The sequence below is a fragment of the Bombina bombina genome, chromosome 2 (genome assembly GCF_027579735.1).
Source record: "Bombina bombina isolate aBomBom1 chromosome 2, aBomBom1.pri, whole genome shotgun sequence".
Classification (NCBI taxonomy): Eukaryota; Metazoa; Chordata; class Amphibia; order Anura; family Bombinatoridae; genus Bombina; species Bombina bombina.
In genome coordinates this window covers 678,499,461-678,513,519 of record NC_069500.1, presented here as the reverse complement: position 1 = coordinate 678,513,519, position 14,059 = coordinate 678,499,461, and the positions used below count along the sequence as shown (strand labels likewise).

The 14,059-nt window shown below is 42.6% G+C and overlaps 1 protein-coding gene across 1 annotated transcript in view; it reads left to right on the top strand.

Moving 5' to 3' along the window:
• HAUS6 (HAUS augmin like complex subunit 6) overlaps window positions 1–14,059 on the top strand; it is a 138,194-nt gene that overhangs the window by 80,239 nt on the left and 43,896 nt on the right. The window contains exon 16 of the mRNA XM_053702644.1: window positions 10,208–10,343. Within this exon, the coding sequence (XP_053558619.1) occupies window positions 10,208–10,343 (136 nt within the window). The remainder of the gene's footprint in view (window positions 1–10,207; window positions 10,344–14,059) is intronic.

The following is a 14,059-nucleotide window of genomic DNA, read 5'->3' as shown; positions in this document are numbered from 1 at the left end:
CCACTTTGGCCAAGAGAACCACTATTACTATAGAGGATAGCTGTTCCTTTAAGGATCCTATGGATAAGAAGTTGGAGGCATTACTAAAGATGTATGTTCACCAGGGTCTGCAATGGCAGCCTGCGGTGCGTATTGCCACTGTCACCAGGGTGGCAGCCTACTGGTTTGATGCGTTGTCTGATTCTATTCAGACAGATATGCCTCTTGAGGAGATCCAGGATAGGATTAATGCTTTTAAGTTGGCCTATTCCTTTATCACGGAAGCTTCCTTACAAGTCATTAAGTTGGGAGCAAATATATCTGGCTTTGCTGTTCTGGCTCGCAGAGCCTTATGGTTGAAATCCTGGTCTGCGGATGTTTCATAAGTCCAAACTTTTGGCGAATCCCTACAAGGGTAAGGCCTTGTTTGGGCTGGGCTTGCCCGAAATGATTTCAGATGTTACAGGGAGAAAAGGACATTTTACTCCCACAGGATAAGAGACCTAAACCGAAAGACCGTCAAATTAAATTTTGTTCCTTTCTAAACTTTAGAGGTAAGCCCCCCCCCCCCCCCTCCAAGCAGGAACAATCCAAGCATTCCTGGAAGCCTAATCAGTCTTGGAACAAGGGGAAGCAATCTAAGAAGCCCGCAAATGAATCAGTCAGCATAAAGTGGTTGCCCCTGATCCGGTAGAGGGGGTAGACTTTCTTTATTTGCTCAAGCCTGGGTTCAGGATGTTCCGGATCCCTGGGCGGTGGACATTGTATCCCAGGGGTACAAGCTAGAGTTCAAGACTTTTCCTCCCAGGGGCAGGTTCCCCCTCTCAAGATTATCTGTAGACCAGATAGAGGCCTTCTTACATTGTGTCCGGTATCTTTCTGCCCTTGGAGTGATAGTTGCAGTTCCCATGCAGGAACAGGGTCTGGGATTCTACTCCAATCACTTAGTGGTTCCCAAGAAAGTGGGAACTTTCAGACCAATTTTAGACATTTCATGATCCACAAGGATCATCACAAGTTTCTGAGATTTGCTTTTCTAGACGAGCACCTCCCAGTTTGTGGCTCTTCCATTCGTCCTTGCCACTGCTCCCAGTATTTTCTCAAAGGTCATGGGGGCTCTGTTGGCGGTGATCCGGTCTTGGGGCATTGCAGTGGCGCCTTATCTGGATGACATTCTGGTTCAGGCGTCTTTTCAACAAACTCTCTCATACGGATGTCTTGTTTTTTCTTTGCACCCACGGATGGAAGGTGAATCTGGGGAAAGTTCCTTGGTTCCAGCTACAAGAGTAGTTTTCTTAGGGACCAGAATAGACTCCCTATCAAAGATATTTCTGACAGAGGTCAGAAAAACAAGGATCTTCGACTCTTGCCTTGCCCTTCAGTCCTCCCCTCGGCTGTCGGTGGCTCAATGTATGGAGGTAATTGGTCTGATGGTAGCTGCCATGGACATCATTCAGTTTGTTCGGTTCCATCTCAGACCTCTACAGTTATGTATGCTCAGGCAATGGAACGGGAACTATGTGGATCTGTCTCCGCGAATCGATCTGGATCAGGCGACAGAATCTCTTCCGTGGTGGTTGTCTCAGGAACACCTCTCCCAGGGAACCTGCTTCTGCAGACCTACCTGTGTGATTGTGACCACAGATGCCAGCTTGCTGGGATGGGTAGCAGTCTGGGGCTCGTTGAAGGCTCAGGGTCTATGGATTCGGGAGTAGTCGGTTCTCTCCATAAACATCTTAGAGCTGAGGGCGATCTTCAATGCTCTACTGGCTTGGCCTCGGCTTCAGCTTGGTTTATCAGGTTCCAGTTGGACAACATAACTTTGGCTTACATCAACCGCTAGGGAGGGACTGAGTTCCTTGGCCATGTCAGATGGCCAAAATTATTTAGTGGGCGTGGGCCCCCAACTGTTTATCTGCGATCCACATTCCAGGAGTGGTCAATTGGGAAGCGGATTTTCTGAGCAGACAGACCTTTCATCCGGGGGAGTAGGAGGAAGTGTTTTCCAGTTTGATCCTCAAATGGAGGCAGCCGGAACTAGATCTCATGGCTTCTCGACAGAATGTCAAGCTCCTGAGGTACGGTTCGAGGTAAAGGGATTCACGGGCAGTCCTGATGCGCTGGCGGTGCCATGAAATTTGTCTAGCATACCTGTTCCCTCAGTTTGCTCTCCTTCCACGAGTCATTGCTCTGATCAAGCAGGAGAGGGCTTCAGTGATTCTAATAGCACCGGCGTGGCCTCGCAGGATCTGGTATGCAGACCTAGTGGAAATGCTGTCTCTTCCACCTTGGAGAATTCCGCTGAGGAAGAACCTTTTTCAAGGACCCTTCCTTCATCCAAATCTCGTTTCTCTGAAGCTGACTGCTTGGAGATTGAACGCTTAATTTTATCTAAGCGCAGGTTTTCCTTGATCCAGGCTCGTAATCCTGTGACTAGAAAGATTAACCATAAAATATGGCGTGAGAAACATTTTGGATTCACACTAGTACAGAGTCGGGATTCCTAGGATTTTGTCCTTTCTCCAGGAAGGTCTGGAGAAGGGTTTTTCAGCAAGTACTTTGAAGGGTCAAATATCTGCCTTGTCTATTTTGTTGCATAAGCGCCTGGCGGATGTGCAGTCCTTTTGTCAGGCCTTGGTCAGAATCAGGCCTGTGTTTAAACCTGTTACTCCTCCCTGGAGTCTTAACCTTGTTCTTAAAGTCCTTCAGGCTCCATTTGAGCCTATGCATTCCTTAGATGTTAAAAGGACACTAAACCTAATTTATTTTATTTCATGATTCAAGTAGAGAATACAATTATAAACAACATTGCAATTTACTTCTATTATCTAATTTGCTTCATTCTTTAGATATCCTTTATTGAAGAAATAGCAATGCACATGGGGAGCCAATCACACAAGGCATCTATGTGCAGCAACTAAGCAGCTAATGAGCCTATCTAGATATGCTTTTCAGCAAAGTATGTCAAGAGAATTAAGCAAATTAGATAATAGAAGTAAATTAGAAAGTTGTTTAAAATGGCGTACTTTTTTTTTTTTTTTTTTATCACAAGAAAAAATTTGGGTTTCATGTCCCTTTAAGCTGTTATCTTGTAAAGTTTTGTTTCTTGTTGCCATTTATTCTGCTCAGAGTATCGGGACTCTGCGTTGCAGTGTGATTCCCCTTATCTTTCATTCGGATTAGGTGGTTCTACGTACTTAGGGTTTCTTTCTAAAGTGGTTTCGGATAGGAATATTAATCAGGAAATCGTTCCTCCTTTGTGTGTCCTAATCCTTCTCATAATGAGCGTTTGCTGCACAACCTAAATGTGGTGCATGCGTTGAAATTCTATTTGCAGGCGACTAAGGATTTTCGCCAGTCTTCTGCTTTGTTTTCTCTGGGAAACGCAAGGGTCAGAAAGCTACGGCTACTTTCTTTCTGGCTGAAGAGTATAATTCGCTTGGCCTATGAAACTGCTGGACAGCTTCTTCCTGAGCCTTCAAGAATGAAGCTTCTGTGGAACAGATTTGCAAGGCTGCAACTTTGTCCGTCCTCTCTACATCCTTTTTCAAAATGTTATAAATTTGATACTTTTGCTTTGACTGAGGCTTCTTTTGGAAGAAAGGTTCTTCAAGCAGTGGTGCCTTCTGTTTAGGTTCTCTGTCTTGTCCCTCCCTTATCTGTGTCCTCTAGCTTGGGTATTGATTCCCAACCGACGACCGTGTCATTAGAGAGAAAACAAAATTTATGCTTACCTGGTTTCACGGCCCGCCCTGTTTTTTTAAAAATTTTTTTTTTTTTTGTATAAACCTCAGGGGGACTGGGTGTTATGGGAAGGGAAGTTACAGCTTTGCTGTGGTGCTCTTTGCCGCCTCCTGCTGGCCAGGAGTGATATTCCCAACAGTAATTGATGATGATCCGTGGATTCACCATGTCAAGAAAGAGATAAATTTATCAGGTAAGCATACATTTAGCGTATGTGTATATATGTATGTATGTAGATGTATATGTGTATATGTGTGTGTGTGTGTGTGTGTGTGTATATATATATATATATATATATATATATATATATATATATATATAACATTGTACCCTCAAAGATTAGTAAAGTAATTTAATCGGGTAAAATTTGTTTTAAATATAGACTATTTGGATTTTTGAACATATTTTTTACTATGTGTATGGCATATATCAGTTTTACAAATGTGATCCATGTAGTCTCACAACAGTGATAGTCGTTCATTATTGTGTGATGCTGGAGTTTGTTTATATTTTTATTTCTCTTGTTAAGTGTATCCAGTCCACGGATCATCCATTACTTGTAGGATATATTCCCTTCCCAACAGGAAGTTGCAAGAGGATCACCCACAGCAGAGCTGCTACACAGCTCCTCCCCTACATGTCATATCCAGTCATTCTCTTGCAACCCTCAACATAGATGGAGGTCGTGAGAGGACTGTGGTGTTTTATACTTAATTATTTCTTCAATCAAAAGTTTGTTATTTTTAAATGGCACCGGAGTGTGCTGTTTTTTTCTCAGGCAGTATTTGGAAGAAGAATCTGCCTGCGTTTTCTATGATCTTAGCAGAAGTAACTAAGATCCACTGGCTGTTCTCACACATTGAGGAGTGGGGTAACTTCAGAAAGGGAATGGCGTGCGGGGTCTCCCGCAACTAAGGTATGTGCAGTGATACCGAAGTAATGTAAGTAAAGCCTTAAATGCAGCGAAAGCGACTGGTATCAGGCTTATTAATGTATGTGCAGTAAAATAATTTTCTAAGTAATTGAATTTGACTAAGAAAATGCTGCTAATACTGACGTAATGTAGTAAAGCCTTAAATGCAGTAGAAGCGTCTGGTATCAGGCTTATCATTAGAGATACATACTCTTTAAAAAAGATGTTTTAAAACGTTTGCTGGCATGTTTAATCGTTTTTTTGAGGTACATTGGTGATAAAACTTATTGGGGCATAATTTTTCCACATGGCTAACTTAATTTCTGCATAGAAACAGTTAACTGAGGCTTACCACTGTTGTAATAAGTGGGAGGGGCCTATTTTAGCGCTTTTTTGCGCAGTAAAAATTCAGACTCGGTCTTCCTGCTTCTTCTTGCATGATCCAGGACGTCTCGAGAGCTCAAGGGACTTCAAAAGTCATTTTGAGGGAGGTAATCAGTCACAGCAGACCTGTGACAGTGTGTTTGACTGTGTTAAAAACGTTTTTTTCTCTATTGATTATCCGGTTTGGGTATTAAGGGGTTAATCATCCATTTGCAAGTGGGTGCAATGCTCTGCTAATTTAATACATTTACTGTGAAATTTTGGTTGGTATAACTGATTTGGTTCAACTTGAGACAGGTTTTGTGCTTCTTAAAAGTGCAGTAGCGTTTTTATTTTGCTTGTAAAGTGTTTTCCAAGCTTGCTAGTCTAATTGCTAGTCTGTTTAAACATGTCTGACACAGATGAATCTGTTTGTTCATTATGTTTGAAGGCCAGTGTGGAGCCCCATAGAAATATGTGTACTAAATGTATTGATTTCACTTTAAATAATAAAGGTCAGTCTTTATCTATAAAAGAATTATCACCAGACGACGAGGGGGAAGTTATGCCGACTAACTCTCCTCACGTGTCAGTACCTTCGCCTCTCGCTCAGGGGGCGCGTGCTAATATGGCGCCAAGTACATCAGACGCCCATAGCAATTACTTTACAGGACATGGCTACAATCATGAATAATACCCTGTCAGAAGTATTATCTAGATTGCCAGAATTGAGAGGCAAGCGCGATAGCTCTGGGATTAGGAGAGATGCAGAGCGTGCTGGTGCTGTAAGAGCCATGTCTGATACTGCGTCACAGTTTGCAGAACATGAGGACGGAGAGCTTCATTCTGTGGGTGACGGATCTGATCCGGGGAAACCTGATTCAGAGATCTCTAATTTTAAATTTAAGCTTGAGAACCTCCGTGTATTACTTGGGGAGGTTTTAGCTGCTCTGAATGACTGTAACACAGTTGCAATTCCAGAGAAATTGTGTAGGCTGGATAGATACTATGCGGTACCGGTGTGTACTGACGTTTTTTTCTATACCTAAAAGGCTTACAGAAATTATTAGCAAGGAGTTGGGATAGACCCGGTGTGCCCTTTTCCCCACCTCCTATATTTAGGAAAATGTTTCCAATAGACGCCACTACACGGGACTTATGGCAGACGGTCCCTAAGGTGGAGGGAGCAGTTTCTACTTTAGCTAAGCGTACCACTATCCCGGTGGAGGTTAGTTGTGCTTTTTTGGATCCAATGGATAAAAAATTAGGTTACCTTAAGAAAATGTTTGTTCAACAAGGTTTTATCTTGCAGCCCCTTGCATGCATTGCGCCTGTCACTGCTGCTGCGGCATTCTGGTTTGAGTCTCTGGAAGAGGCCATTCACACAGCTCCATTGGATGAAATTATGGACAAGCTTAAATCACTTAAGCTAGCTAATGCATTTGTTTCTGATGCCATTGTACATTTGACTAAACTAACGGCTAAGAACTCCGGATTCGCCATCCAGGCGCGGAGAGCGCTATGGCTTAAATCCTGGTCAGCTGACGTGACTTCTAAATCTAAATTACTTAATATTCCTTTCAAGGGGCAGACCTTATTCGGGCCCGGCTTGAAAGAAATTATTGCTGACATTACTGGAGGTAAGGGTCATACCCTTCCTCAAGACAGGGCCAAATCAAAGGCCGAACAGTCTAATTTTCGTGCCTTTCGAAATTTCAAGGCAGGAGCAGCTTCAACTTCCTCCGCTCCAAAACAGGAAGGAACTGTTGCTCGTTACAGACAGGCCTGGAAAACTAACCAGTCCTGGAACAAGGGCAAGCAGGCCAGAAAACCTACTACTGCCCCAAGACAGCATGAAGGAACGGCCCCCTATCCGGAAACGGATCTAGTGGGGGGCAGACTTTCTCTCTTCGCCCAGGCGTGGGCAAGAGATGTCCAGGATCCCTGGGCATTGGAGATCATATCTCAGGGTTATCTTCTGGACTTCAAAGCCTCGAGGGAGATTCCATCTATCAAGGTTATCAGAAAACCAGATAAAGAGAGAGGCATTCCTACGCTGCGTACAAGACCTCCTAGTAATGTGGGTAATCCACCCGGTTCCGCGGACGGAACAAGGACAGGGATTTTACTCAAATCTGTTTGTGGTTCCCAAGAAGGAGGGAACCTTCAGACCAATCTTGGACCTAAAGATCTTAAACAAATTCCTAAGTGATCCATCATTCAAAATGGAAACTATTCGAACCATCCTACCCATGATCCAAGAGGGTCAGTACATGACCACAGTGGACTTAAAGGATGCCTACCTTCACATACCGATTCACAAAGATCATTATCGGTACCTGAGATTTGCCTTTCTAGACAGGCATTACCAGTTTGTAGCTCTTCCCTTCGGGTTGGCTACGGCCCCGAGAATCTTTACAAAGGTTCTGGGCTCACTTCTGGTGGTTCTAAGACCGCGAGGCATAGCGGTGGCTCCGTATCTAGACGACATCCTGATACAGGCGTCAAGTTTTCAAATGGCCAAGTCTCGTACAGAGATAGTTCTGGCATTTCTGAGGGTGCATGGGTGGAAAGTGAACGTGGAAAAGAGTTCTCTATCACCACTCACAAGAGTCTCCTTCCTAGGGACTCTTATAGATTCTGTAGAGATGAAAATTTACCTGACGGAGTCCAGGTTATCAAAACTTCTAAATGCTTGCCGTGTGCTTCATTCCATTCCACGCCCGTCAGTGGCTCAGTGCATGGAAGTAATCGGCTTAATGGTAGCGGCGATGGACATAGTGCCATTTGCGCGCCTGCATCTCAGACCGCTGCAATTATGCATGCTAAGTCAGTGGAATGGGGATTACTCAGATTTGTCCCCTCTACTAAATCTGGATCAAGAGACCAGAGATTCTCTTCTCTGGTGGCTTTCTCGGGTCCATCTGTCCAAGGGCATGACCTTTCGCAGGCCAGATTGGACGATTGTAACAGATGCCAGCCTTCTAGGTTGGGGCGCAGTCTGGAACTCCCTGAAGGCTCAGGGATTGTGGACTCAGGAGGAGAAATAATATTCAATGCTCTTCTAGCTTGGCCTCAGTTAGCAACACTGAGGTTCATCAGATTTCAGTCGGACAACATCACGACTGTGGCTTACATCAACCATCAAGGGGGAACCAGGAGTTCCCTAGCGATGTTTGAAGTCTCAAAGATAATTCGCTGGGCAGAGTCTCACTCTTGCCACCTGTCAGCGATCCACATCCCAGGCGTGGAGAACTGGGAGGCGGACTTTCTAAGTCGCCAGACTTTTCATCCGGGAGAGTGGGAACTTCATCCGGAGGTGTTCGCTCAACTGATTCATCGTTGGGGCAAACCAGAACTGGATCTCATGGCGTCTCGCCAGAACGCCAAGCTTCCTCATTACGGATCCAGGTCCAGGGACCCGGGAGCTGCGCTGATAGATGCCCTAGCATCCCCTTGGGTTTTCAACCTGGCTTATGTGTTTCCACCGTTTCCGCTGCTGCCTCGACTGATTGCCAAGATCAAACAGGAGAGAGCATCAGTGATTCTGATAGCGCCTGCGTGGCCACTCAGGACCTGGTATGCAGACCTAGTGGACATGTCGTCCTGTCCACCATGGTCTCTGCCCCTGAGGCAGGACCTTCTAATACAAGGTCCTTTCAACCATCCAAGCCTAATTTCTCTGAGGCTGACTGCATGGAGATTGAACGCTTGATCCTATCAAAGCGTGGTTTCTCAGAGTCAGTTATTGATACCTTTAATACAGGCACGGAAGCCTGTTACCAGAAAAATCTACCATAAGATATGGCAGAAATACTTATATTGGTGCGAATCCAAGAGTTACTCATGGAGTAAGGTTAGGATTCCTAGGATATTGTCCTTTCTACAAGAGGGTTTGGAAAAGGGCTTATCTGCTAGTTCGTTAAAGGGACAGATTTCTGCTCTGTCTATTCTTTTGCACAAGCGTCTGGCAGAAGTTCCAGACGTCCAGGCATTTTGTCAGGCTTTGGCTAGGATTAAGCCTGTGTTTAAAACTGTTGCTCCTCCATGGAGCTTAAACTTGGTTCTTAAAGTTCTCCAAGGAGTTCCGTTTGAACCCCTTCATTCCATTGATATTAAACTTTTTATCTTGGAAAGTTCAGTTTTTGATGGCTATTTCCTCGGCTCGAAGAGTCTCTGAGTTATCCGCCTTACATTGTGATTCTCCTTATCTGATTTTCCATTCAGACAAGGTAGTGCTGCGTACTAAACCTGGGTTTTTACCTAAGGTAGTTTCTAACAGGAATATCAATCAAGAGATTGTTGTTCCATCATTATGCCCTAATCCTTCTTCAAAGAAGGAACGTCTTTTGCATAATCTGGACGTAGTCCGTGCCCTGAAGTTCTATTTACAGGCAACTATAGATTTTCGTCAAACTTCTTCCCTGTTTGTCGTTTACTCTGGACAGAGGAGAGGTCAAAAAGCTTCGGCAACCTCTCTCTCCTTTTGGCTTCGGAGCATAATACGTTTTGCCTATGAGACTGCTGGACAGCAGCCTCCTGAAAGGATTACAGCTCATTCTACTAGAGCTGTGGCTTCCACCTGGGCCTTTAAGAATGAGGCCTCTGTTGAACTGATTTGCAAAGCTGCGACTTGGTCTTCGCTTCACACCTTTTCAAAATTTTACAAATTTGACACTTTTGCTTCTTCGGAGGCTGTTTTTGGGAGAGAGGTTCTACAGGCAGTGGTTCCTTCCAGTTTAAATTCCTGCCTTGTCCCTCCCATCATCCGTGTACTTTAGCTTTGGTATTGGTTTCCCACAAGTAATGGATGATCCGTGGACTGGATACACTTAACAAGAGAAAACATAATTTATGATTACCTGATAAATTTATTTCTCTTGTAGTGTATCCAGTCCACGGCCCGCCCTGTCTTTTTAAGGCAGATCTAAATTTTAATTAAACTCCAGTCACCATTGCACCCTATGGTTTCTCCTTTCTTGTTTTGTTTCGGTCGAATGACTGGATATGACATGTGAGGGGAGGAGCTATATAGCAGCTCTGCTTGGGTGATCCTCTTGCAACTTCCTGTTGGGAAGGGAATATATCCCACAAGTAATGGATGATCCGTGGACTGGATACACTACAAGAGAAATAAATTTCAGGTAAGCATAAATTATGTTTTTCCTCTCCTGTTAAAACTGAGAAATTATTTTAATATATTTACAGGTTGCGGATTACATCGATTGTGGCACACCTCGTTCTAATGGAGGGAGAGGTATGGAACTTGATGACTTAATTGGCATGTTGTCCTCTGATCCTTTCTTATCAAGGAAAGAAATCCCACGAACTCCAGAAAATTTGAGTGAGTTCCTTCATTTGGGAAATAACACAAATTCCTAATGCAAAACAAAACTAAATGTTTCTCATACTCTTGTAGAATATCATCTTACTACTGGTATAGGTGGAAACGCCTCCCAGACTTGCTGGAGAGATCATACCCCTAAATATAGCTTTTCCCTTTTTACAGTATGGTAGTCTTTGCTTGAATGCTGCTTTAACAGAAGTATTTTTCTGATTACCATTTAATCTTTCCATTTTGGAAAGACTACTTGTAGTAGTAGTAGTAAGGTTAAATTGCAAGTTTTTTTTTTGGTAAAATGATAGTCTACACCCTCTTATGTTATGGAGGACTGTGAAGAGAGAAAAGCTTTAAAACACACCCATCTTTCTCTAGTTTTGTTCTTGGCCTTGTAGGAGATGGTTGAGAATAGAGATTGTTCCAGCTATGTATGGATTACAAATTGGGAGCTCAGACCCATGTGAGACCCAGAGTCCCTGAAGAGTATAATTTTTACAAAGAAAGAAAAGACTCTTCACAGCAGCTGAATGATACAGAGACACAGGAATACCCTGTTGTGTACATAGCATTTCCCTTACAGGACTTCAGCCATAACTACCCTCAGGTGTTGCAGTTACTTGTCCTTAGCCTCCCCCTGAGGGACTCTGGTATTTCCTACAGCATTCCTCTGTGGTACTCGATACCTGCACTGTATGGACTCTCTACCGGATACTGCTACAGCTGCATTGACGTGCCTAGTAAGCCAGTGGAGGGGTGCTGTGTAAAGTAAGTGCCTTGCACAGCCACAGCCCAGAGGCTGTAGGTACTCTCTGGCAGCTTTCTTCTTTTTTTTTTTTTTTTTTTTTTTTTATAGCACTTTTAAAAAAAATTGTATGGCTCTTAAAGAGAACTGGGAATAGCTTAGTGCAAGATGTGGTTTGGCTGGGGAACACAATTTGACAGGGTTTATAGGATTATGCTGCTTGGTGCACTATATTTTATTCGCAAACAACCAAAAGTGTTTGTTTTTTCATTATACAAACATACCAGCTCTGCTCCCTCATTATTTTCAGGCATTTTTCTGTCCATAGCTTCTGATTAGATTTTAACTACAACCAGTTTGGGCCTACTTCTAAACGGATTCTAATCTGCTTTTTAGTGCTTGCCATACTAAGGAAAGTGGGTGAGTAACTATATAGGAGCAGCCAGGGGCTAGTTAGGGCATCTTATTTCTGAGGGCTATAAAGCTGATTTAAATTGGGTGATTAAGTGATCAAAGGGACACTGAACACAAATGTTTACTTTTGTGATTCAGATAGAGCATGCAATTTTCAGCAACTTTGTAATTTACTCCTATTTTATTCTTCATTCTCTTGCTATCTTTATTAAAAAAGAAGGCATCTAAGCTCTTTTTTTGTTTCAGAACTCTGGACAGCACTTTTTCATTGGTTGTTGAATTTATCCACCAATCAGCAAGAATATCCCAGGTTGTTTACCCAAAAATGGGCCGGCATATAAACTTACATTCTTGCATTTCAAATAAAGATACCAAGAGAATGATGAAAATTTGGTAATAGGAGTAAACTAGAAAGTTGCTTAAAAGTGCATGCTCTATCCAAATCACGAAAGAAAAAATTTGGGTTCAGTGTCCCTTTAACCTGGTAGTGAGCAATCTACACTATTTCTCTGTACTGTTTATTATATAAGGTGCCATGTTTGTACTTCTATAACAGTATTCAATGAAACAAAGTATTTCTGTCCCTACTTATTTCTTTAGGAGTCAGTTACAGATATCCCTCTATATTCATATACTGGAACATATTTGTTAAACATATAACAGGCCAGTGAAATCTTTAATAATTGTATACCTTACATTTTGCTTACTTATAAGCCACAACAGTCTAATGTTCAGAGGGAATTCTCCCTATACTTGTCAATCATATGGACAACTACTGTTTTCTTAAAGGTGGTGAGAGAGAGTACAAGCTGTTATGGGTTTCCCAAACCTCAAAAGCCTGTAAATACCCCTCCCACCTCACGCATACCTCAGTTTTAAAAACTTTGCCTCCTTAGGAGGTGGTTGAAACATGAGTTGCTTGATTTATTCAGTGAAAGGCGCTTCTGAGCATATTGAAGTCCAGTTCCTCTCAGAGTACAGTGCTTGTCAGAGAGAAGTGAAGGGAGTACTGCCTCATGTCACCATGTTTACGCCTCACAGGTAAACTTTTCACAGGCTCTCTGTAAATTCAGTCGCAGCAATTAATCTTCTGCCTTCCTATACAGATCAACATTATACTCCATTCCATTACCTCTGCTGATATGTTTCAGTACTGGGTTGGCTGTCAGTGGATGGGTGTCTTACGGTAAGTATTTCCTTTTTCAATACACTCTCTCAGCTATGGTTTGTGCCCTTTTAGTTATATAGATATAGATATAGATATATATAGAGAGAGAGAATTTTTTTTTCCTTGGACGACCATTATACCACTTATGAGATTTATGTATTGCAAATTGAAAAAAAGTGGGGAGAGTCCACAGTTGCATTTATTACTTTTGGGAATTCAGAACCTGGCCACCAGGTGGAGGCAAAGACACCCCAGCCAAAGGCTTAAATACCTCCCCCACTTCCCTCATCCCCCAGTCATTCTTTGCCTTTCCTCACAGGAGGTTGGCAGAGAAGTGTCGAAAGATTAAAGATAGTCTCTTATGGAGGGTAGTACTCTTCGGAATGGGACTGGAGTTTTAAGTAGTCCTGTCAGCCTTTCATTGAGAGCTTGGATAAAAGTCCAGAGATGCAGGGAGAGTTTTTTTTTTTTTTTTTTGTGAAACCATCCCGACTCATATTAATAGCTCTTTAGCAATCGGCGTTGACTAGATTCGTTGCCTGCTTTGTTCGCTCAAGTCCATGTCAGAAGCGAGGCTATCTGTCACACTTAAAGGGCCGTGTTCCTATTCCACGGCATAGATTCCGGTAAGATTGTTTAATTTTACTTGAGATGTGCAAAGTAAACGAAGAAGTCAGGGTTTCAGTGGGACTCCTTTATCTTATGGAATAGAGGGTTAATATCTCCTGAGGGGGGTTATTGAACAGGGGGGGACTTTAATTATGTTTATTTGATTCTATCTGCTAATGTGTAGTGATATTTGGGCTCGTGGCTATATCGGAACATAACTGCCTTTTTTGTCAGGCTGCGCAGTACTTGTGGCTTTGGCGTGTTTTTAGTTGGCCTGCATGGTTTACCTTGTGACCGGGCGTGGTCACGTTTTTAGTCACCATTTCCATATTTCTTACAACGTGGCGACAGAAGTCTGTTTTGCTAGTTGTCATTAGCATATGAGCCTACCTATGTTTAGTTTAAACTAAGAATACCAAGAGAAAAAAGCAAGTTTGATGATAAAAGTAAATTGGAAAGTTGATTAAAATTAAAAGTCCTATCTGAATAATGAAAGTTTCATTTATACTAGACTGTCCCTTTTTAAATTGAAGAATCAAATTATTTTGGGCAAATCTGACAGGAAAGTATTGTTTGGGTCTGTTTATATTTTGGTATATTCCTGCTACCAATGCTCAAGCAATTGGATATCTTCAGAGGAAAATACTTTTCAGCAAAGATATTGATGTAATTTATTAAAATGTCACTTGTCATTCAGATCGTGAAATGGGGTTACTGGGATTCCTGCAGAAATACTACTTCAGTGTATGGAAGCTGCATCTCCGACTTGTTAAACCATTTAATTTT